Source organism: Ceratotherium simum, chromosome 19 (assembly GCF_057802395.1).
Source record: "Ceratotherium simum simum isolate JZ-2026a chromosome 19, ASM5780239v1, whole genome shotgun sequence".
Classification (NCBI taxonomy): domain Eukaryota; kingdom Metazoa; phylum Chordata; class Mammalia; order Perissodactyla; family Rhinocerotidae; genus Ceratotherium; species Ceratotherium simum.
In genome coordinates this window covers 47,168,572-47,192,634 of record NC_141918.1, presented here as the reverse complement: position 1 = coordinate 47,192,634, position 24,063 = coordinate 47,168,572, and the positions used below count along the sequence as shown (strand labels likewise).

Genomic DNA, 24,063 nt, shown 5'->3' with positions numbered 1-24,063 from the left:
AATATTAAATGTAAAACTCTGTGTGCTAAAGGCTGTGAGTAAGATGCAATCCCTGCCCATAAGAACTTTGTAATTTACAGGAGGCAGGAGCATCATCTCTAATTCTCTGTTATCTGGTTTCTGGTTGTACATCAATTTTTAAGAAATATAATTAATAAGGACTCTTTCTTAGTTGCCAGACCTGCCGGAGACTTCAGACACCTATCTGCCCACCGATGCAATATTTGTGTTCTTTATTAAATATCTTCTATGTGAGGAAATAGAGTACTTAAGAAACTAGTTTTGAAATTGGCAATTTAGAAGATTGGGAGAGATTATTGTTAAAGACAGAGACATCACCACCCCCCCCCCAAATTTGAAATGATACCCTTTAGTTAAAAAAAAATTTATTGAGAAATGTAGCATACATACATGTAGTGAAAAATGTATAAGAAGAGTTTAAAGAACAATAACAACAAAAATAAATACCCATGTATCCATTACCTAGGTAATGATAGAAATAAAACACACTCATATTTTGAAACCTAAATTTTTGAGTACCTGTAAGGTGACTCAGGCAATAGTTTTCTTCATTCTTCATGTTTGTGTTGTATTTTCATTCTGGCCAACTGTAATACAACCTGAATTTCAAATCAGTAAACAAAAATAATCTTTTATAGAAGTAATAGATGAACAGAAGTGTTGCACAATTTCATGACTAGCTGATAAATGTTTTGATTTAATCAGATAGCCTGTATATAAAGTAGGTTCTTGTCCATTCAAAAGACTTGTGATTCTAGACAGCTACGGAGTTACCTGAAACAGTGTTTCAAGTTTTAAAGGTTTATAGAAATTAATTGATTGTTTTTTTAAATGTATGTATTTATTTGGAGAAAAAGCAGAGAGTGAGAACTTTGGTTGAGAGCTTTTCTGTTGTTTCAGAATTTGATAGTAAGTAGGTTACTCTCTAGAAGAAAGATGCACACAAGGAAAGCTTTAATGAATTTGTAAAAGGGAACTGTGGGCCCTATTTTATGTTTTTTTATAGATTTGTTTGGGGAGCAGAGTGGGGCTATATAATTTTCATGTTAGTAGATTAGCACTCACATAATGTTTTGAAGAAACGATGCTCTGAAAATATGTAAGATGAGAGTATTTTAAGGATAGCTCCCTCTGCCAATATATTGGCTGCAAAACAAGACACTAGAAAGAAAAGCTGATCTGAGTTTGTTTTCCTTTGGTTACTCCTCAGCAGAACTGGATTGTTACCTGATTTTTGTTGTACTTGTGCTTAGAATTTTAAAACTTGGAAAGAATGAAGGGAAATAGAGTATCATAATCCTATGCACTGATTTAATGTCTTTGGATCCATTTCTGCCTGTAGAAAAATTGTTAGACAACATGATAAAAGTTTACTGGTGAACAGAAAAAGATATCCTTTTATGACTATATTTTAAGTTAAGACTATATTTTAAATTTGATGCAAATGTCTAATAGAGCTTAATAAAATGAGGGACTTTGTTCTATTTTCAATTAGATAATTGAATTATTTTTGCCTTATGTGTGCATATTTTGTTTCCCTGATAAAACTGAAAATTTTTTGAAGGTTAAGATATTTGTTTTCCTCTCTGAAATAGCTAGGTAGCAAAGAGGAGATAACTCATAAGAACTCAATAAATACCCATTGTGTTGTTACCAATTACATCTTACCAACTGCTGTTATACCCATGTGTGTTTATACACCAGGATCCCAGTGTATGAATTTCTTGGCCATAAAAACCTACGCATAAGTGTAGTTTCCTTAATGGCCCTTACAAAAAGAAACTATTGAACCCTTTTTTGTTTCTTAGAATGCAGCTATTATCTACTTTAAGTACTCTAATAAAGAATACTGTCCTGTCTTAAAATATTTATCTGAATTGCTAATCTAGTCATTATGTGTGTTTCTCAGAATTTGTCTTTGAAAAAGTAAAGGCTTCAGAACCCATTTTGAATGATACACTTTCTTATGTTTCCCTATTTTCCCCACAGACCTTGACCACCAAACTTGGGTCTAGGGATGGTGACGGGGAGGTGGAAAACAAAGAGTGGTGGTCGGGGAGGAAGGGGTGAAGCACGAGGCTGGAGTTTAGGAATGTAAATACATTTTGTCATGAGGATACAGGTTTTGTTAGCTCATTTAGTTTATTTCAAGCCACACTGCTTGTCATTTCTCAATAACTCCTGAAATTTTTATTGTAGGTTTCTTCCCCCAGCTAAGAGATTTTGAGGCAACTTGATATTTACTTTTGGGTAGTAACTTAGGAAGCCTCCAAAATCTGTTTTTTTTTTTTCATAACCACTTCATACTTCTTAATAAGTAATAACATTTTATTTTCGAAGGTTTTCCCCCACTTCCGTTTCCCATAGACTTAAATTTTCTACCTTTATCACTTTATTTCCTCTTCAGGTTCATTCTTTAGGTTCGTGATCCAGTTCTGAGAGGCCACCTTACTTTAAAACTTTTCAATTTCTTTGAAAATGTATACATAGATTTGTACTTCTGGGGGTGTACATTTCAGATATATGGTTAGGAATGTACAATATAGGAAAATAAATAGAAGCATCTTAAAATTAATTGAAATATTTAACATTACAGTTCTGTGTACTTGAGAGCAAGAAAGCTTTCAACAAAAGGATTTGTCCTTGCCCTGGGTGGTTTTGCTTTCAGTTAGATAGTTTATTTGACCAGAATAGCTCATTTTCTAGTGATGCTAGATGCTAATGACCATAATTTCAGAAGTGCTTCCTTTCCATAGACAGAACTTTTTACTCTCCTCTGGGAAAGCAGGGACCTGTGTCTTTGAACCATGCTTAAGTTTTGAGAGCTGGGGCTATGCAAGGGAAAGGAATAAGTTAAATATGGGGAATAATATGCAATAATATTTGCAGGAAAATTATTTATTTCAAATGAATCATTTGTTTAAAATTAAATAATTTATTATTCAAGTATATGGTAATGATTATTGACATTTAGAGATTGCCTGTTATTCTTTAGTTGCACAGTATCCTGTAATTCTCCCATCTGCCCAATAATTTTATGTAGTACCAATAAAGTACATTTTATTGCACTAGTGGGTGGGAACACCTATAATATAAATTTATTATGCGTTTACTGTGTCATTATGTGTTTCTATGTTCTAATTGGATTCATTTGTTCATTTTGGAAATTTATTTCAAAAATCTTGCAATGTCCCTTGAGTTAACTGAAAATGTCCTGGAATGTTGCAGAATTATGTTTGATAAGCATTCCTTCTTGCTCTCTAGGTCTTCAAGAGGCTTTAGATACCTTAAAACCAGTTAAAACCATAGATTCTCTCATCTTAATTTATCATTTTCTAATCTGATAGCTAGGACTGATGGGGGGATGGGAGAGTGGTGTACAAGTAAGAATACTCCACGAGTTTTGGAAAAGGAGTATGGAATTGGCACCATGTGAAGAAATTAAAGGTAACTTTAACTGCTTAGATGTTTTATTTTGCAACTTGTATTACATTTGACTACTTTCCTTGGTTGCTTCTTACTTCTGTTTATCACTTTGACCTAGAGCAGTGTTAATCATAATCCATTAGCGGGTCCCCAGTGCTTTTATTATTCTTTACTGATGGATAATCTCAATAAGGCAATGGGGGCTTTTTGTAGAGGAGGAAGGGAGAGAGAAGGGTGGACATGTTCTGTTATAAATAAACACTTGTCTGCTTACCCCCATGCATATGAGCGCTTGGTATCCTTTCCATTTGCTTGTATATTGTCTTCTCAATTTCTAGTCATTTTTATTCCAGAATGGGGAGAGATTGCCTAGATCTTCTTCAACTTAAACTACAGTAAATAGAGCCCCTTTCTTAGTCCTCTTTTCCCATAAGTTTTAGGGATGAATTGATAAGAACCTAAAAGAACATGCTTCTGGATAGGATTCTTGAATCTTAACCCCATTAGGAATAACCCCAGTAGTTGTTAGAAATAATTCTGAAAACTATTGTATGGACTGATGTATGTCCAAGTTGAATATTGATGAGAGATTCTAAGAATAAATCTTACTGGCCGAGTTGCAGAGTGCTAAGCTCCACTTCTGGGATAAGTAACTTCTGGGTTCAAAGAAATTGTTATATTAAGGTGCTCTTAATGTCTTTTAGGCAGGGCTTCAGAGGGCTTCTTACTTAGGTTGCCACTGGTCTAGAATCTCAGGTTTATGTGTTCAAACACTTAAAAGTTATCCTGTAAATTTTCTTTAAAATACTTAGGGGAAGCAGAAGTGGGTTACGTGTGTTGTATGTGAGATGGTGATTAGATGAAACAAGATTGCAAAAATGTTGATAATTGTTGCAGCTAGGTTATGAAAATTCTCTGTGCTATTCTCTCAACTTTAGTAAATGTTGTAAAGTTTCAGAAATGAGAATTTTTTTAAAAAAGAACGAGCTGAAGGAAATATGAGAAAAATGTTAACATTCATTATAATTGAGGGATGGGTATCTGTTATATTATTTTCTCTCTTTTTTTTTTTATAATTTTGGAACATTTCAGAATTAAAACTTTATAAAGGTTATCCCTTCATCCATGAGTGACTACATGACAGGTAGTATTTTTCTGATAACCAAACTAAGCTCAGAAAATGTGGGAGAAATGTCGGTTTGTCAGCCTTGATATTTACTAATTAGTGTCTTTTCCAGTAGGAAAGAAGCAGAGTTAATTATGGAGTACAGAGTAAGACCATAAGGAATTTGATAGTAAGGAGAGAATAAAGTTATGGCAGTTGAGAGCAGGCCCCATCAGAACACTTATGATAGCAAGTTAGGACAAGTTTTTTCTTGGAAAAATAGCATCAAGGTCTTATTCTTGGATATTGTTCTCTAAGGCAATAAGCACTTCACTCAGTACCTTTCTTTTTTGTGAAACTTTCCACCATATGTTACAGAATGTTAGCTTACAATTTACCTAATATGAATTATATTTTATTTAGTCTCCTCAATGAGATTTAAGAAACATTTTGGTCTCCTCAATGTTGTATTTACAAGTCACCTTAATGGTGAAATTTTGAAATATTGTTCCCAAGTTCTTAAAGTATATCTGTTTAGGGGATTGTATTTAACTGTGTAATATTTTTAGATACTTATACAGTTTCAAGTGTTCTGCTGAGACACTTTAACAAAAATGTCACTTGAAGGTGAAGCAATTTAAAGTGGAAGGGAGGCAGATTGTATGGTAACCTTCTTTATGATGCCCTGTTCCCCATCTCTTTCTGATACCATTTTATAATTCACATATTAGAGATATTTCTAAAGCTAGAAAACGTTTGTGGCATTCCATTTGGCTGCCTGATGATTTATTTTTCTACTTTCCCACATTTTCTTCATTAAACATTTATTAAGTACCTTCTATGTGTTGAGCACTGTACTAGGCCTTAGTGACACAGAGTATGTACCTCAAAGAACTGCTCTCAGGAAGCTTCCTGTCTAGTGAGAAAGACAAATGAAAAATAAAATTAAAATGATGTGTGAAATGTGTTAAAATGGAATAATATAATACGCTGGGTTGGGATAAATAAAGGGAGTGATTGTCCTTGCTTAGGAGATCACTTTTAGGAGGAAGCTTAGGAATTCATTTTTAAAGATGATTGGGTGTTTACCAGGACAACAAGGAAGGAAAGACATCAGGGAAGGTAATAATGTAGCGAAGTAAATTTGTGGAACTCTGGTTGTTTGGTGTCCTATGTAGATTGTGTATAGGGATGACATGAGAGAGGAGATTCAAGATATAGGTAAGGGCCAAATCAAAGCGAGCATGAGACTTGATCCTTTTGTTAGTACAAAACTGTTGAAAAACCTTCAATTTGAAATAAACTGATTGGATTACCAAAATAGATCTGACTTTAAGGAGTAGTGTGAAACTAAATGGTGACCATTGTGTTAGTCCAGATGTTACGTAATGAGGCTTGATCTATGTTAGAGTAGAAGGAATAGAGGATGGGAAAGATTTTAGAGGGAGGTTGCATATGGGAGATAAGGGAGGGGAAGTAGATTGGGTTGGCCTGGAGGTTTTCTGGTGTGGCTTATGGGGTTGATGATACTGCAAATTAGTGAACGGAGGGAATAAAGAAGGAGCAGCAGGTTTTAGGAGAAGTATAAGTTCAGGTTTAGACAATGATTTTGAGAAGCCTATGGTACATCTAGAAGGGAGGAGTCAGGAAGTACATTTCTGTTTGAGTTAGGAGTACACAAGCTTAAGGTCCCAACTGGAGATGGAAATGTGGGATTTGGTGTCTTGTGGGTTTTAGTAAAAGCTATAGGCAAGCAAAAATTCCAACAAATCAATAATAAAAAGGCAAATAAAATAGGGAAAAGGCAGAAAGCTTGAACAGTCACTTCACAAAAGATGATATGCAAATGACCAATAAGTACATGAAAATGGAGCTTGACTTCCTTAGACATCATAGAAATGCAAAGTGAAACCACGGTGACACACCACTCTCTAGAAGCCTAAAATGGAAAGAAAAAAAAAAAAGACATTAGCAAGTGATAACAAGGTTGTGGAGCAACTGGAACGAACATTCACTAGCTGTGGAAGTACCAGTTTATATTTGTACCACCATTTTGAAAAACTCTTTGACAGTATCTTTTAAAGTTAAACAGGTGAACAGATGCCATTATTATGACTATTGGTGTACTGGGAAATTGGCTGTGTGTGTGTATGAGAGAGAGACAGAAAGAGAGGGAGATGTAGAGTTTGCTGATAGTCCCACTGTGGTCAATTTCAAGCTACCAATGGTTTAAAAAACCAAATTTCAAAATTCTTCAGTATTCAACAATCAGTATAAGCTGGCTGCTGCCCTACCCAGTAATTCCATTTCTAGATATATAGCCAACAGAAATGCATAGATATTGACCCAAAAGACACACACTAAAATGTTTACAGCAACTCTATTTGTAATGCCAAAAACTGGATACAACCCAAATGTTTATCTATATAAGAATAGGTAAATTGTGGTATATTCATGTAATGAAATACAACAATGAGAAGAACGTACTATTTAGACTCAAATTACATGTAATAACAGTAATGGATGTCACAAACATAGTTGAAACCAGACACAGAAGAATATAATACTGTATTATTCAATTTATAGAAAGTTCAAAAGCAGGCAAACTAATCTTAGGTTTTAGAAGTCAGAATAGTTGTTATCTTTATTTGGAGTCATGACCAAAAGGTGACACAATGGATCTTCTGAGGTTCATGTTCTGTTTCTTGATCTGAGTGCTATTTACTTGAATGTGTTCACCTTGTGAAAATTCATTGAGCTGAAATGTATGATTTGTATACTTTTCTGAATGTATGTTTTATGTCAACAAAAATGCTTACATAGAGCAAAAAAGCCTATTGGCAGAGATGAGATTACCCAGGAGTGAGAAGAGAAGAGTGACAGAACCCCAGGGAACACAGAAACCTCTCACACGTATCCCTGTTTCTTTCCCCATTTTCCTCCAGACCCCTTTCAGCTTTTTCTCTGAAAGCATTGCATGAGGTAAGGATAATGCTAAGAATAAAATTTCTGTTAGGGAGTGGGATTGTTCTTGTAGCCTTTCTGCATAGAGACTGTTTCCAAGGGGACATTTGCACTGAATTTATTCTTAGATTTTGGAAAAGTTAAAAGAGTTGGAGGAAGAACTGTCATGAGAAAGACTACCTGGAGGCAGGAGATGGTGCTAAATGCAGAACAGCAACATTTTTTTGTGTGTGAGGAAGATCAGCCCTGAGCTAACCTCTGTTGCCAATCTTCCTCTTTTTGCTGAGGAAGATTGGCCCTGAGCTAACATCTGTGCCCATCTTCCTCTACTTTATATGTGAGATGCCTGCCACAGCATGTCTTGATGAGTGGTTCACAGATCTGCGCCTGGGATCCGAGCCTGCGAACTCCAGGCCGCCGAAGTGGAGTGCGCTGAACTTAACTACTGTGCCACCGGGCCGGCCCCCAGAACAGCAACATTTTTCTAAACCTTCCTAGTGTGTTGGATCCCAGTAAATGCGCAGTAACTATGTCATCATCTCTCAATGATATACTGAAATGATATACTCTGTGAATTATTTGGGTTGAGGGGGGGAGGGGAAGGAATTCCATACTAAATGCACTCAAAGAGTGCTTTTAGAAGTGGGGAAGTACTCCCGACTAAGTAGGAAGGTCTGTCACTAAAGCCGATTAACATATAATATTAGAAAAGTGTCTGTTCATCTGGACTATTGCATGCTTCTCTCTCTTTTTCAGAAATGGCAGGAAGTCTTTTGAAGACATCATCTATGTCTGTAAGAACAAAACTGCTGCAGAAAACAGGAGTGTCACTTTATAACACGTCTCATGGCTTCCATGAGGAAGAGGTTAAAAAACAGCTGCAGCAGTTTCCCGGTGGATCCGTTGACCTTCAGAAGGAAGACAGTGGCATTGGCATTCTTACTCTGAACAATCCGAGTAAAATGAATGCCTTCTCAGGTGTGGAGGTCTTTCTTTTGCTAGTTAAAGAATGACCCTAAATCTAACCTGCTGTCACATGATTTTTATCTTTAGTGATAGAAGTCATGGAAGTTGTGGTACTCGTTGCAAAACACACGCGCGCACACACACGCACAAACAAAACTATCACATGAACCAGGAACATTTTTTATTGATTGTGAACAGTTTAATGTTTTTAACAAACCCATGAATACAGATGTTGATAAAAAGGAAAATGTCAAATTAATCTTGATAATCTTTTTCATTGAAATCTATTAACTGCTTAATAACTTCATTTGTTTGTGTTCAGATAATGTCACTGGGAGACAAGGGGGAAGAGGTTTCAAAGATTTTTAAAAACTAAAGAGAAAAGCCTAGAAATGAAAAAGAAAATTATTTAGCTTAAATTTTTTTCTCTGTGAATTAAAATGACTGTCATTAGTTTTTAACCATGCAATTCCAATAATCAATGAAAACACTGCACTTGTCTGTTTTTTGTTCCTTTTGTAACTGTCAGATACTGATAAATACCTTCTATTGGCTAGGCAGCAATCTTGGCATATGAGAATTTTATATTTAAGAGACCTGAATGTCCAGGGCATTTGGTAATTTGTAATTTTTTGCCAAAGCTCAAATTCAAATTATGTTACCATGATGTTATGCAAGAGCATTAAATAAATGAGTCACTTTGCTGACTACCCAGCACTCGTATTTCAAGGTGATTTTGGCAATTTCTATTTGCCAGTTATGCACTTCATGGAGGGGTAAATTACATTTTGTAGTAGTATTTGAAATACTGGGCTCAAAAATATCACAATAAATTTTCATGTGTACATATATAATCATACCTGTAGATGTAAGTCAATAGACTGTAAACTTTGTAAATTATCAATGGTGGGTCTTTAAACCCAAGATGACTTTTCTTTCTACTCAGCAGAATTCAGAGATGTCTCTCTCTCTTAGTGTTAACCAGTAGAAATATAATGCAAGACACAAATGTGAGCCACATAGGTAATTTAAAATTTTCTACTAGCTATATTTTTTTTAACAGCTTTTTTTTTTTTTCCCAAGGAAGATCAGCCCTGAGCTAACATCCATGCTAATCCTTCTTTTTTTGCTGAGGAAGACTGGCCCTGAGCTAACATCTGTTGGCAGTCCTCCTCCTTTTTTTCCCCAAAGCCCCAGCAGATAGTTGTATGTCGTAGTTGCACATCCTTCTAGTTTCTACTAACTATATTTTTAAAAAGTAAAAAGAAACAGGTAAAATTAATTTTCATAATATATTTTATTTGACTCAATATATTCAAAATATTTCAACATATAACTGATATAAAAAATTACTAATGAGGTATTTTTCTTTTTTTTTATACCAAGTCTTTGAAATCTGGTGTGTATTTTACACTTACTGCACATCTCAATTTGGATTAGCCACATTTCAGGAGCTCAATAGCTACATGTGGGTGGTGGCTACTTTCTTGGACAGTGGAGCTCCATACCTTCAATTGGTTCAGAGAATAAAAGCCAATTTTAATATTAGCTTAGGAAAAATAAAATTAGAAACGTAAGATTTCTCTAGCAAATAAGACTAGATTAATCGTTTTAACTTACTACTGAATAGCTATAAATAACAATTTATATTAGTAAAACTTTTTATTCAGATGGAAACAAATGTTAATTTGATGCCTAGTATTTAAAACGACTATCAGCAGGGCTGCTTTGATTTGGGTAATCGTGTTTGGTTGGGTTGGGTTGGGTTGGGAGATGATGAGTGAGCCCACACCACACAACTCCCAAGGTCCTTGTTTGAAAATCACCCAACCAGATACTCTTTAAAGTTCTTTCCAACTCATAACGTTTATTTTACAAAGTCCAAAGGATGAATTTAAGATTAACTACTAGTATAAATTCCTCATACTCAAGGCCAGCATTATTTTTTTAGAAACTTAAATATTAGGGATGATTGAAGGTCCATGTTTACCTATATGGATTTAGTCTTACCCTAAATGTGTAGGGTGTTTTTTTGTAAAAAACTACTAGACTGTAAATTTTTTGAGAGCAATAACTGTATCTCCAAAGCATCTAGGACATCCTTGGAAAGGGCTGCTGTTGTAACTAGGTCATAATTAGCAATTAGAAAGGATAGCTGCATTAGTCATTTGTGAATCAGTCACATTAACATTTATTGTGGAGCTGCTTCACTACTGCTTAATTCAGAAAATGGCAAAAAAAAAAAATAGTTCTTGACATCATGAGGTTTATATTCCAAAGAAGTGTGCATAGTTTAATGGGGGTTATATAGTAAGTTTTGGAGCCTTGTGGTACAGAGTCTTTGCCAATTTTAACACTCTGTTATGATCTTTATATTGGCTTCTAAAGATTTTCTTAAGCAGAGGAAATAGTAAATTTAATTATGAACCTCATGAACTTGGACCATTACCACAAATAAGTATATCTGAAAGAATGACAGTTCCTGCTGTTTCCATTTTAAATTTGTCCTTTATAAAGAAGCTCCAATAGAATTTTGGACTGATATCAAGGTAACAGTCTAATCTATAAATCATAGAACTGATGGTTGGTAGGCATCTTATTGGCAGCCTGTGAAGCCCTCCCATAGTCTGCCTTGGGCTTATCAGAGCACAGTTTGTCAACCATGGAGCAAGATAACATTTACTATTCCTTTCCTGAGCTAACATCCCGTTACACTAGTTCTATATGAGTAGAGTAGGAATCTCCCCTTTGTTTTGTATACCATATGCCCAATATATCATAAGATCTCACAGTCTTCTGGTAGGCAATACTATATTTGAGCTGGGAATACAGGAATAACTCTTGTTATGGCTTTACAACTCTTGTTGAGCTTGTTGACTGACGCTTAATGTGTACTGCTTTGAAGTCAGATCTGTATTTCATTTTGACCCTAAGGAATAATTTTTTCTTACCACCATACCCCATATTATTCATTTCAATTTTCCTATCCCTAGGACATGCATGATATATTCTTATTTTTCTACCTCACCGTATATTTGTGTGATTTCTTAATTAAGATAGGTAGGTAGAGAGAGAGAGATCACTAACAAATTGTAAACTGTTAAAGCGGGGGCTGTCATGTATACTTCTTTTGTATATATGCCGCAGGACCAACACAATAGGCGTTTGATAGACCTTAAGTAAATATTTGTAAAATGTGTGGCCTAAGAGTCCTGTCTGATGCCTTATGGTTTCTAAATTATTTCTGTTTTTCCAGTATCTTATGTTTGTGAATCCTCCTCCCCTCTCTGGCAGGTGTTATGATGCTACAACTTTTGGAAAGAGTGATTGAACTGGAAAATTGGACAGAAGGGAAAGGTCTCATTGTCCGTGGGGCAAAAAATACTTTCTCCTCAGGATCTGATCTGAATGCTGTGAAAGCACTAGGAACTCCAGAGGCAAGTATTGTATGGACTATGCACTACGTTCTACGTGTTTATCAGACATCCGTGGCTGAGATTATTATATTTTGCTTATCTGGTTATTATGATGACAGCTACTCTTTAATAGCTTTTTAAGGATCAGAGTTTTTGTTTTTCATCTTAAAGATTAGGTTGCAATAATGTGAAGTACTGGGGGAAAAAAAGGACGGACAGGAAGATTAGCAATGACCAAAGTTCCTTATTAAAACCAGCAAGAATTTGTTTTCTTGTTTTTGTTTTATTTATTTATTTTTTGTGAGGAGATCAGCCCTGTGCTAACATCTGCCAATCCTCGTCTTTTTTTGCTGAGGAAGACTGGCCCTGGGCTAACATGCGTGCCCATCTTCCTCCACTTTACATGGGACGCCACCACAGCATGGCTTGACCAAGCAGTGCGTCGGTGTGCACCCGAACTGGCGAACTGGGGGCAGCTGCAGCGGAGCGCGCGCACTTAACTGCTTGCGCCACCGGGCTGGCCCCAAGCCAGCAAGAGTTTCAATTCTTTTAAGTGAAAGCCCTTTAGCATCTCATGATAAGAAATTTTACATGAGGTATGTAGGAGAGGAAAAATTTTCCCCTCTTCCCTTCTAGTTTCCTTGGCTGCTCAAATAATCAAATTGGCATAAGACAGATTAACAGGAGACAAACAAATTTAATTACATACATATGGGAGCCCCATAAGAATATGAGACCCAAGGACAAGCCAGGCAATTGAGGCTTAATTGCCATCCTGAGCTAAGGAGTGGGATAGGGACCTGGGGCTTCAAAGGGGAGGGAGGGTAATTCACAGGACAGTAGGAAGGCAGATGTTTGGTAATTAGATGTTTGTCCTGCCGTACAGACAGGTCATTCAGATAACAAGTCATTTCTGGAAATAGCTCTCTTTCTGGACCAGGTCCCCTTCTAAATCTTTTAGGCAGTTAATGGAGAGAGAGAAGTTTTTCTTGAGTCTGCTGCATCTTGACCGCCTTCAGCTCAAAGCGGCACATTTTGGGGCCGCTTGTTCTGAACCTCTTCAGGTACATATATTAATTACCTCGCATAGCTTTGGCACATAGGAGACTTCAGCAAATGGTAACAATTTAAAAATTTGCTTTTGGGTTACCCTCATAGAAAAAGAATCCTAATCATCTTCCATTATCAGTCCTCCAGGAGCCTGTTTTTCTTAAATTCAGCCCTCTGCCCACATGCCCTAGGCAAAAAAAAGAGAAAAATGAAAAGAAAAAGGAAAAAATGTAAGTTTGTTGCCATTGAATTATAGATGTGGGCTGTATGTAGGTAATAATGGTTTCCACAACTCTCATACCACTCTATGTAGTATATGATCTCTGTTTGCATAAATATGTGAGGAAAAAGCTCTCTTTTGGTAATTTTGGTAGACTTGGGTTTGAATGCTGGTTTCAACACTTTCTGGCTATGTGATTGGGCAAATCAGTTAAACTTTCTAAGTCTTATTTTTCTAATCTATAAATGAGAATTATATATTTCATAGAGCTATTGTGAGACTTCAAGATAATGTATATAAAGTGCCTAGTAGCATGGTGTCTGAAAAAGGTAGCTATTATTTTTATTTCAAAGATCTTGATATTAATAAACATTATTATTCACGAAATGACCTATAATTTGTAGCACCCCTAGACTTAACTTTGTAATGAGTCTGAATGGTTAGAGCACTAGCTGGAGATTTTTGACTAAATGGATTCTTGCCCAAGCTCTACTAATAATTAGCTATGTGACCTGCAAGTCATCTGATTATAATTTTTAATCTTTAGAATGATTGCATTGCTAGGCACCTTACATTGTTCACAAAAGACACTGTAAAGATAGAATGAGATGATAGATTATTGTGGGTCTGATATAAGTCAGGTAGGAAAACATCCCTAAAAAGGTGAAAAGATATTTTGTTTTCCTCTTGTTAGAAGGTTGTTTCTGTTTTTTTAGATCATGCAGGATTTTTTTTCCTGTTATGTAAAAGCTAAAAGTGGACATGCTAATTGTTTGATATATATATTGTGGGTCTGATGTAAGTCATGTAGGAATACATATGTAGTTTTTATTCAGACTTCAGATAAGGGGTCACTTAATAAAGTTTATTCTTTCTAGTACAGACATTCTCTAAGTAATCTGCTCTCTTGAATGCCTGCAGAAAAGTAAGATTGACTTTTGATCAACAGCTGAGAACTAGGATGGTGTGGCCCCAATGCTTAAACAGCACCTCAGATGCCCGTCACTTGTAGTTATGCACTTCTGCCAGTCTCATCAAGAAGATCTGGAATTATGATTCTGCTTTACATTGTGTATGCTTAGAACCCAGATTGGTACTTAAAATATCTTATTTTATTTAAAGCATTTTCCTGGGTAGATGGATCCTTTATTGTACTTTTATGAAATTTCTCTAGTCATAGTATAAAAAATATATAGCATAAAAATAAGCAATTTGAGTAAAATTCTCTTTGTGGATAATGTTATGAAACATAGTAATATATATAAAGTATGGGGTATATTTGTCACATGTTGATTTTAAGACTAACAAAACCTATTTCCATTTCTCATATAGTCTATATTTCTATATGCCTGAGAAATAACTATAAATACAGTAGTCCCTTCTTATTTGCCAAGGATATGTTCTAAGATCCCCAGTGGATGCCTGAAACTGTGGATGGTACCAGACCCTGTATATACTCTGTATTTTTCCTAAGCATTCATACTTATGATAAAGTTCAATTTATAAGTTAGGCACAGTAAGAGATTAACAACAATAACTAATAATAAAATAGAACAATTATAACACTATATATGTTGCAACAATGTACTGATAACCAAGATGGCTACTAAGGCACTAATGGGCAGGTAGCATATACCACGTGGGTACACTGACCAAAGGGATGATTCATGTCCTGAGTGAGTGGAGCAGGATAGCTCGAGATTTTATCATGCTACTCAGAACAGGGGGTGATTTAAAACTTACAAATTGTTTATTTCTGGAATTTTCCATTTAATATTTTTGAATTGCGGCTTACCACAGGTAACTGAAACCACAAAAAGCGAAACTGCGGATAAGGGGGGACTACTGTATGTGTAAAACTGAGATTTAAAATGGCCTCTGGACTTCTGAGGCTCATACATGTGTATGAGTTGCAGCTGCAGGTGTGAAACATCTGCTCCTCACAGCTGTGATATTCTGAACCCCTCAACATGACTTCAAGTTATAAAGAGCCTTTCTCTCAATGAGGCTCTTCTTTAGCTAATGTGCTTACTCTCTTGTTGTTGCAGATGCGTCACTAGCATCTGCTTACTTGATGAATTTGCTTTTCTGAGGATGATGCGATAACTAGAATAGATGATGATTTTAGTAATTGGATTACATTCCCTTCTAGTTATAATGAGACACTTGAAAGTGATTATTAAATAGATTTTTTAAAAAAAGATAACTATGTTGATGTTTGTGCCCCTGTATTTTTTTAAAATTTTAAAATATTTTATTAATGAAAATTACCAAATATAAAGTAAGAGGCTAATACAATGACACCCTCATGTACTCATAATAGCATCAACAACCATCACCAACATTTTATTATATTTATCTTTATTATATTTATTTATATTTGTTTATATTACTTTTTTTTTTTTTATGTAGCTGGTCCCTTAAGAAGTTGGTTTCATTTTGGTATCCTTTGTTTAATGATCAGGAAAAGAGCTCCAGCTGTCCCTCTTAGGCAGTTAGTCCTTGGTCGAGAAGGTCGAGGTGAGGGGAGGTGAGGCAGGGAGATGGATTAGCATAACACGAACATTAGCCCTGGAAGGTTATGGGACAGAGAAAAGAACAAAATTTAAAAAAGTCTTATTATTAACCCAATTATAAGATTTGGATTTGATGCCACAGGTATTCTGTAGACTGCAAGAAGTCTTTTTTCAGAAGGCAAAATCTAAGAATAAGCTTCAAGACATGGGGAAATAAAACCCTGCTTACTCTGAATGGGCTTCATGCCTCAAGGAAAAGTTTGCCATTTTAGAAACCTTTGTTCTCTTAATCTAGCTTGAGGATAACATCCGTTTTTGCCCTCTGGCCTCTGTGCTTACTTTTCTGCGAATCTATTGCCCCTGTTTCTCTTGCTTAAGTTTCTCCAGTGACCTCAAAGTTCTTGTCTCACTTCTTTGCTTTTGCTGCTACTCTTGTACAGTTCCATTTTAGTCATTAATTTATCAACAAGTTATTTTAATTTTCTCTAAACCCTTACATGTATTTTGAGCAAATTAATAATCCCTACAATGAGGACTTAGGAAAACAGAGAGGCTGGCTCATGTTCTGCGATAAGATATTTTACAGTCTGGGCATTTTTCCACTCAGGATACATGAGGCTTGGAGTAAATATGATGTTAATAGTTCCTTTTGGCACTTAGGCTGAATATTGTGCTTCTTATCTTTGTTATACTGGGAAGAGCTGGAGGAGTAGGGTTGGGTCTCAGAGTATCATCCAGATGGATGAAAATATCACTGTCTGCAGCAGCTCTCAAAACCCTTTTTCAGTACATCCCAGCTTCCAGGTTTCAGCTATCAGAGTAGGTCTAGCTTTTCGTTGGTCCCTTTCCCTCAACTTATTCTATCACAGGTAGGAGTTTATCTTTTGGCTTATTTTCTTCCTTCAGTCCAGTGAGAAACCTGAGCATATAACCATTGTTGGCTCAATGGCTTTGGAGGACAAATTTAATAAATTAAATCTTTCTTCTCCTTAGGTCATGTTGGCTAGCACAATGTAATCTCTAGTTGATGGTACATTTAAGGCCAAAACATACTTGTTATCTGATTGCCAGTGCTATCACTGATGTTAATAATAAGATAGAGAGCATTTTTGTTCTCTTACTATATATTAGGCCCTGTTCTAAGTTCTTTACCTGTCCTAAGTTATTTAATCATTACTTACTCCCCTAGTAAGATAGGTACTATTATTTGCACCATTTTACAGGTGAAGAGACTGAGGCACTGAGAGGTTAAGTATCTTGCCCAAAGTCAAACTGGCCGGTCATTGGTAGAGCTTAGATTCAAGACTGGGCGGTTTGGCTCTAGGGTCTGTGTTGTTGACCATTATTCCATACTGCTTTTAAACGTTTTTCAGTGTGACTTTTATCTTTTGAATGAAAATTGTGACAGTACACAGGCTAATAATACCTGCTTCACCTTTATTGCTACCAATTTTAGATACTTCCATCAGAATTGTAAGTACTCTAAATCTAGTAATAGAAAATAGGCCTATTAAAGTGACTTTATTGAGATAATTTAACAGATTCTATTGGACAGGTTTTTTTTTTTTTTTGAGGAAGATCAGCCCTGAGCTAACATCCGTGTTAATCCTCCTCTTTTTTTTTTTGCCGAGGAAGACCACCTCTGCGCTAACATCTATTGCCAATCCTCCTCCTTTTTTTTTCCTCCCAAAGCCCCAGTAGATAGTTGTATGTCATAGTTGCACGTCCTTCTAGTTGCTGTATGTGGGATGCGGCCTCAGCATGGCCGGAGAGGCGTTGCGTCGGTGCGCACCCGGGAACCTAACCCGGGCCGCCAGTAGCAGAGCGCACGCACTTAACCGCTAAGCCATGGGGCCAGCCCTATTGGACAGGTTTTTAATAGACTATAAATCAATCTACTTTTAGAGCCTTTTAGCTCTTTCTGCTTGTATTAATTTTCTCATCACTTTATAGTATAGACTGACCTTCTTGATATAAAGGCTTTCAATTAGGAAATTTGTACCATGTTGGATTTTACCTTTCATTGACTGCATTTGTTTTATAAATCAACATAGTTATCCATCTAAAATTCATGTGATTCAGTTAGCTTCAACAAGTACATATTATATGCAAAACATTGTACTAGCTTCTGAGGATAAAGAAGACATACTATCAACCTCAAGAAACTTATGGTCTAGGCCCAGCAAATGCCACCTCCCCTTCTCCTCTGTAAAGCCTTCCCAACTACCCCAACGCAATCGAAATGAATTGTTTCTTAATGAGTTTTTTTTTTTTTAAGATTTTATTTATTTATTTATTTTCCCCCCAAAGCCCCAGTAGATAGTTGTATGTCATAGCTGCACATCCTTCCAGTTGCTGTATGTGGGACGCGGCCTCAGCATGGCCAGAGAATCGGTGCGTCGGTGCACGCCTGGGATCCAAACCCGGGCCGCCAGCAGCGGAGCGCGTGCACTCAACCGCTAAGCCACGGGGCTGGCCCTGAATTATTTCTTATTTGGCATGATTCTCAGTTTGTTCAAGCATTTCTTAAAATTCCTACCATGCAATACCTTGATACGTGTTGCATTTCTGTATCTCTCATAAGATTTTTGGGGACTAAGAACTGGGAACACATTCCACTTATTATGTTCTCTAACCCCTATCTTGTATGGATGATGTGTCTAGTAATGAATCCAAACACAATGCCTACAAGACAATCTATAAGTACTATTGTTAAGTAACAAAAATAAAAACACCATGGAAACACAAAGGAGAAGATTGTTACTATGGAATATAGAAAATCCCGATGGAAAAATATTATTTGATCTGGGCGTTCCTTGAAATAGGTGGAGACAGGACAGGTTATTCCAACTAGTTGGAAGGATGTGGGACATCCTTCAGGAACAACACAGGAACAACAATAAGTATAACATGTTGGAGGAGTGGCAAATTGTTGTGGATGAAGTTAGGATGCTTGGATGAGGGGTATGGTAGTCAATAAAGTTGGTAAAATAGTTTGAGATCAAGTACAATCAGGCCTTCCCAAGGAGTTTAGACTTTATTCTATTGGTGATAAAATGATCATTTATTATTTAGGTTTGTCAGGCAGCAGGATGCAAGATATATTAAAAAGGAAAAAGAAATTAAATACAGAGAGATCAGTTAGGAAGCAAGGCTGTTGTAATAATCTAAGCATGAGTGACAAAGTCTGAACTAGTGTAGTGGTAGTGAAAACAGAAAAAGAAGGAATTTATATTGGAAAAATTTCAAAGGAAGAATTGAGGGAACATACTTGGTAACTAATTGAGTGTGGGAGAACTGTGAAATCGAAGAAATACCAATTTCTGAGCCTTGTTGACCAGAAGACCTTTTCCCGCTGATTCAGAACTCTCTTACATTTATGTAATTTTTCAGAGTGTCTAGGTTCATTTTCATCTTTCCAATCGTCTTGTAAGTCATATAAAACAGATATTTTTTATTCCTCATTCCTTGTGGAAAAGGAACTGATGTTCACAGTTATGACTTGCTTAAATTCATGTTATTATTAAGTGATAACACTGGGATTCAAACTCAGCTGTTTCACTACCAGTTGGTTTTGCCATGCTGAGTTTGAAGTGTTGGCAGAATGTGGAAATTTCTCGTACGTTTTGGGACTCTACATGAAAACGATAGTTGAAGCAATGGTAATAATGGATGAGACTTCCAAGGAAGAAATTATAGATAAAGAAGGGAAAGAGAAGCATAGATTGGACTTTTGAGAATACATGCATTTAGAGGATTAGCAGAATAAGAAGAGACAAAGAAGAAAACTGGAAAGAACAATCAAAGAACTAGGAAGAGACAGGAGTAGAAAATGTTGCCAGAAACTAACAGTGAATATCAAAATGAAGAAACTGGTCAAAGCAAGGTAGCACATGGTATGGAGAGAGAGGGGAAGATGAAGATAAGAAAAAGCCATTTAATTTAACAAATGGGAGGTTATTAGAAACCTTTGAGGGGAGTCTTTTGAGAGAAGGTCGAAGACCAGATTACAGTAGGTTGAAGAAAGTGTGTGAAGAACAAAAGAAGAGGCAATGAGTTTAGACTACTTGTAAGAAATTTGTTTTTTATATGTTTATATTCTCAGGGGATCACAGTCTGGGATAATAGGTGGGTGTATCTTATGCCCTTCCCCCCAAATTACCCTGAGTAGAACTCCACAGTGTTAATGAGTATATGATCTGACTCTCACACCTGAGTCTTTGCTAATACTATCTCATGCAAAGCTGAGCTCAAGGAGCCCAGGAGATCAACGAAATCAAATACTGCATCATTTGCGTTTCAGAAAGCATCAAAAAGTTTTAAATGAAAACCTCATTAAAAACAAAGTTAGGTGTATTTTTGGTTTTATTACTTTCTAAATCCTGAAAATGTTTTTTTTTTTTAATTTCTTATATAATACATTTGCATTGATCTTTGTGTTTATGCTTATTCTTATTTAAAGGCAGGAGTGGCCTTATGTATGTTCATGCAAAACACCTTAACAAGACTTATGAGGTAATGTATCTTTCTTTTTTAAATACCTTTTCTAAAATACCAAAAATAGCTCTTATTCTGTTTTTTGTACCAGTTAAAAAAATAATAGCTGATTTTCAAATTATATTTATTCTAAAGATGAAATTTATTTGTGCCATCGAGGATAGTCATTTAGTTATATGTTAGTGAAGTATACACAAGTATAGAAAAAGAATTTAAGACATGGCCCTTTTCCCTAAGAGTTTATATTACTAGCTATATTTATGGATAGACATTGGAAAGTTAAATACTGATTTTGGAGTAGAATAAAGGCACTGATCAAGAGATAACACATAAAGATCACCTAATATTCAAAATTTGTAGAATGTATAGTGAAGAGGTGTGTGTCCAGAGGAGAGAGAAAGAACTCCGGATTGGAGAGGTTTTCACGGCGTTCTGAGGAAGATTGGTTCACTGTGTACCTTGGTGAAGTTTTAAGAAAAGGAAGAAAATTCTTCTTGGCCTATCACTATGCAGTTGGGGGTTGCACACTATGACTTGTTTGGGCTGAGGAGCTTTCTACTTCCATATTCTGAATGTTGACAGTTTAAAAGTTACAAAAACTAAGGAAATTTATATTTATTTAGCATGCTATTTAATTGGACATCATTGTACTTTTGTTAGTCTTCATATCTGAGAGTCTAAAAAGAATAATGGAATCATAACATTGCTATTCTATAATACTTTTTCATTGTTTTAGCTCCTGTCACCACCCTCTCCCTATTACATTTGACTTTTTCTTAGATAAATCTAAAACAGTTTTTTTTCTTTTAATAATTCTTTTTATTTGGAAGCAGTGTGTGTTAAGAAATTTTCAATTACCTTAGACCTTCAGCTTTGCATTTTGGTTAGAACCTACAAAAAAATTCTGTAGTTTCAAAACATTTTAGATTTACCTTTTAACATTCACAGACTCCTGCAAAGTGGGTCTTTGCCAACAGGAAAGGTGAAGAGATTTATTTTTACCAAAGAACCATTCTTTCTATAGGATTAGTCTGTGGATCATTTCAGTGAGTAATGAAAAGATTTTTGATAGGAACCTTCATAATCACCCAGTTTTGGAGCTCAATCTTCTGAACCACATTTCCTCCCTTTGGATGCAGCCTTAATTTTCCCATCCATAACCTGATCTCAATAAAAATGGATAAGGTAATATCACATTGAATTATTCCCAATTGCCAGCTGCTGAGAAGTTCCAGCAGCTGTAAATTATACAAAAACTCCATTTATTTGAAAGGAAGTTACAGTATGGATATAATTTAAAAATACATAATGGGTCAGGGAGGTATTTTGATAAACTTACGTGGCATTCAGTGAATTATTATATCTTCAGTATTCTACTGTTTTTCTCCTCTTGATGCAAAGGCTCAAGGTTCCACTGTCCTTTGAGGTGTATTAGTTATTCTACACATAGTTCAATAGTTTTGTTTCCACTGCATCTTAAGTTTTTTTAATAACATTTGTGAATTAATATTGCAATTAACAATCTTAACGTTCATTTTTCCTTTTTCCTGCGTGACACAGACTTCCTTTAGTCAGCGTTGCGCTGGTTGAAGGCTGGGCGCTGGGTGGAGGAGCGGAACTTACCACAGCATGCGACTTCAGGTGGGATGAGAGCGGCATTACTTCTTCCACATATATAATCAATATATGCTCAAATTTATTTTTTTCCTGCATATCAATATTTTATATTTTCTTCAGTAGGATAATCAATTAGCAAATGTTTTCTTGTTGTCAGTCATTAAAGTAGGTAATATGTCAGTCTAGTATAATAACTCCCCCTACTTTATTACTATGCATTTCAAAAGTTTCACAAAACAAAATGATTCTGAATAAAGCCGATCTGTATTGGCAAAATCCCTGGGGAGGGAAGTCGAGGAAATCTATGAAACTTTAAGATTCAAAAGAATTATACAAAGAAAAGTAAACAACCAAAAAAAAAAAAAGAAAAGAGAGTGGAGAGAGACTGCTGTAGTCGTCCTCTTACCAATAAAAAGAGATTCTGAGATCCGTTTCATATCATCACTCTACTCTGATAGGTAGTAACTTTGTGGAGTTTTTGGGCTGATTAGGGAATAAAATTAGAGGAAGTTATGTGGGACCAATTCCCCTTCAATCCCCAGAGTTCTTTTTACTATTGGATAGCTACACTTTATAGGAAGGACATTTTGTAGAATCTGATGATTCACATGTGCTTGAAGCTGCCTTCTGAGTAGCATTCCTAGGACCCATAGGCTGAGCTGGAAGGAGAACCAGTACAGCGTTCTGGATCTGTACAGGCTTGCACGCTTGAGCCTCTTGATAATGCGAAAGACAGTGTGGATAGCATACTTGGAGGTAAAATGGCAAAGCAGTAAAGAGCCCGAGCACTGGAGTCAGAGACATTAGGTTCATTCCCAGTTTGCCACTTGTATCTATTTGACTTGAAGCAAGTAAGAATTTCATCTAAGTCTCAATTTCTTTATCCATAAAATGGAAATAATCTCCCTTAAGTGTTTATAGATAGATTTAAATAAGTTAATGAACATAGAGATTTTAGCGTAATGCTTAATCTAAAGTACACATCAATGTACACATGATATTGATTCGACTCTTAAGATTACCTTATACTACTTTACAGAAAAGCCAGTATGGTGATGTGCTGGCATACTTTTAAACTCATTAATTCTCCTTTCACTGGGGATCTTTTTCAACTTTAAGCCTTAAGGCTAATCACTCCTTTTTTTTCTATTCATGATACACTTGATCCTGGCAAAGAAAAATGTTGAAGCATACACTAAGAGGAGACTTTTCAGTGTTTAAAGTTTTGGTTCTCCCTTCAGACACTAAAGAGAAAGCCATTCCACTCTGGCATGTAGTGCTTTGGGCTGGAGGAAATATAGTTGAAGCAGGTGAGCAATTCAGCTCTTTAGTTCTCTTCCAGCTCTGTTTCTTTGAATCACAAATTTTCATACTTTCCAAGTTCAAATTTTCAAAGTATATAAGCTAACTCTTGTAATCTCTCCACTGTCCTGAAATGTTATGAAAATAGTGATGATAATATAAAAAACACCCATCACAAAGAAAAAGGAAGACCTATAATTAAGGATGCTAAAAGATGTATATTAATCAGACCTATCTCTTCTAACCTGCGTTTTGACAGTTTTAAAATCAGTTTTACTGAGATGTAATTTACATTCTACACCCGTGTAACCACCTCCACAATCAAGATATAGATTTTTATCACCCTCGTACGTTACGTGTACCCTTTCCCAGTCACTTCCCACCCTAGTCCAAGGCAAACACTGCCCGCCTTCTCCCTCTAAATTAAATTTGTGTCCTGGTTTAGTTTTATATCCATAGAGTCATACAGGATAGACTCCTTTGTGTCCAGCTTCTTTCATTCAGTGTCATTATTCTGGGATTCATCAGTGTTGTACCATGTATCACTACTTCATTCCTTTTTAATGTTGAAAAGTTTTTTATTGTGTGGATATACTGCAGTTTGTTTTTGAAATTAATCTGTCTTATTCCACATATCAGTGGTTTGTTCATTTAGTTGCTCAGTAGTATGCCTTTCTATGCATAGTATATATTATTATATATTCTAGATAAAAGTCCTTCTGCATAATCAAATATATAGTTGGTTTTGGTCAAATGTAAGTATTGTCAATATATTTTTTCAGCCTTTTTATTATTAATGTCTTCTGAAGAGCACAAATTTTTAAATTTTAAAACATTCTGAACTTTTCATTTTGAAAAACTTGCAAAAATCATACAGATAATTCCAATATACCTTCCACTCAGTTTCCCCAAATGTTAATATCATATATCATCACAGTACAATTACAAAAATTAATATTGATA

At 35.7% G+C, this 24,063-nt stretch overlaps 1 protein-coding gene across 3 annotated transcripts in view; it reads left to right on the top strand.

Annotated features, from left to right (window-relative positions):
• The window catches only part of ECHDC1 (ethylmalonyl-CoA decarboxylase 1), a 49,565-nt gene that overhangs the window by 4,431 nt on the left and 21,071 nt on the right, over positions 1-24,063 (top strand). For 2 of the 3 annotated variants that reach the window (XM_087444072.1, XM_087444073.1), the window contains exons 2-5: positions 8,273-8,494; positions 11,777-11,923; positions 20,151-20,199; positions 21,742-21,822. In XM_087444072.1, coding sequence (XP_087300198.1) covers positions 8,275-8,494; positions 11,777-11,923; positions 20,151-20,199; positions 21,742-21,822 — 497 coding nt within the window. In that variant the 5' untranslated portion in view covers positions 8,273-8,274. Of the gene's footprint in view, positions 1-7,497; positions 7,535-8,272; positions 8,495-11,776; positions 11,924-20,150; positions 20,200-21,741; positions 21,823-24,063 lie in introns of those variants that run through there. The other variant, XM_087444074.1, reaches the window with a different exon arrangement.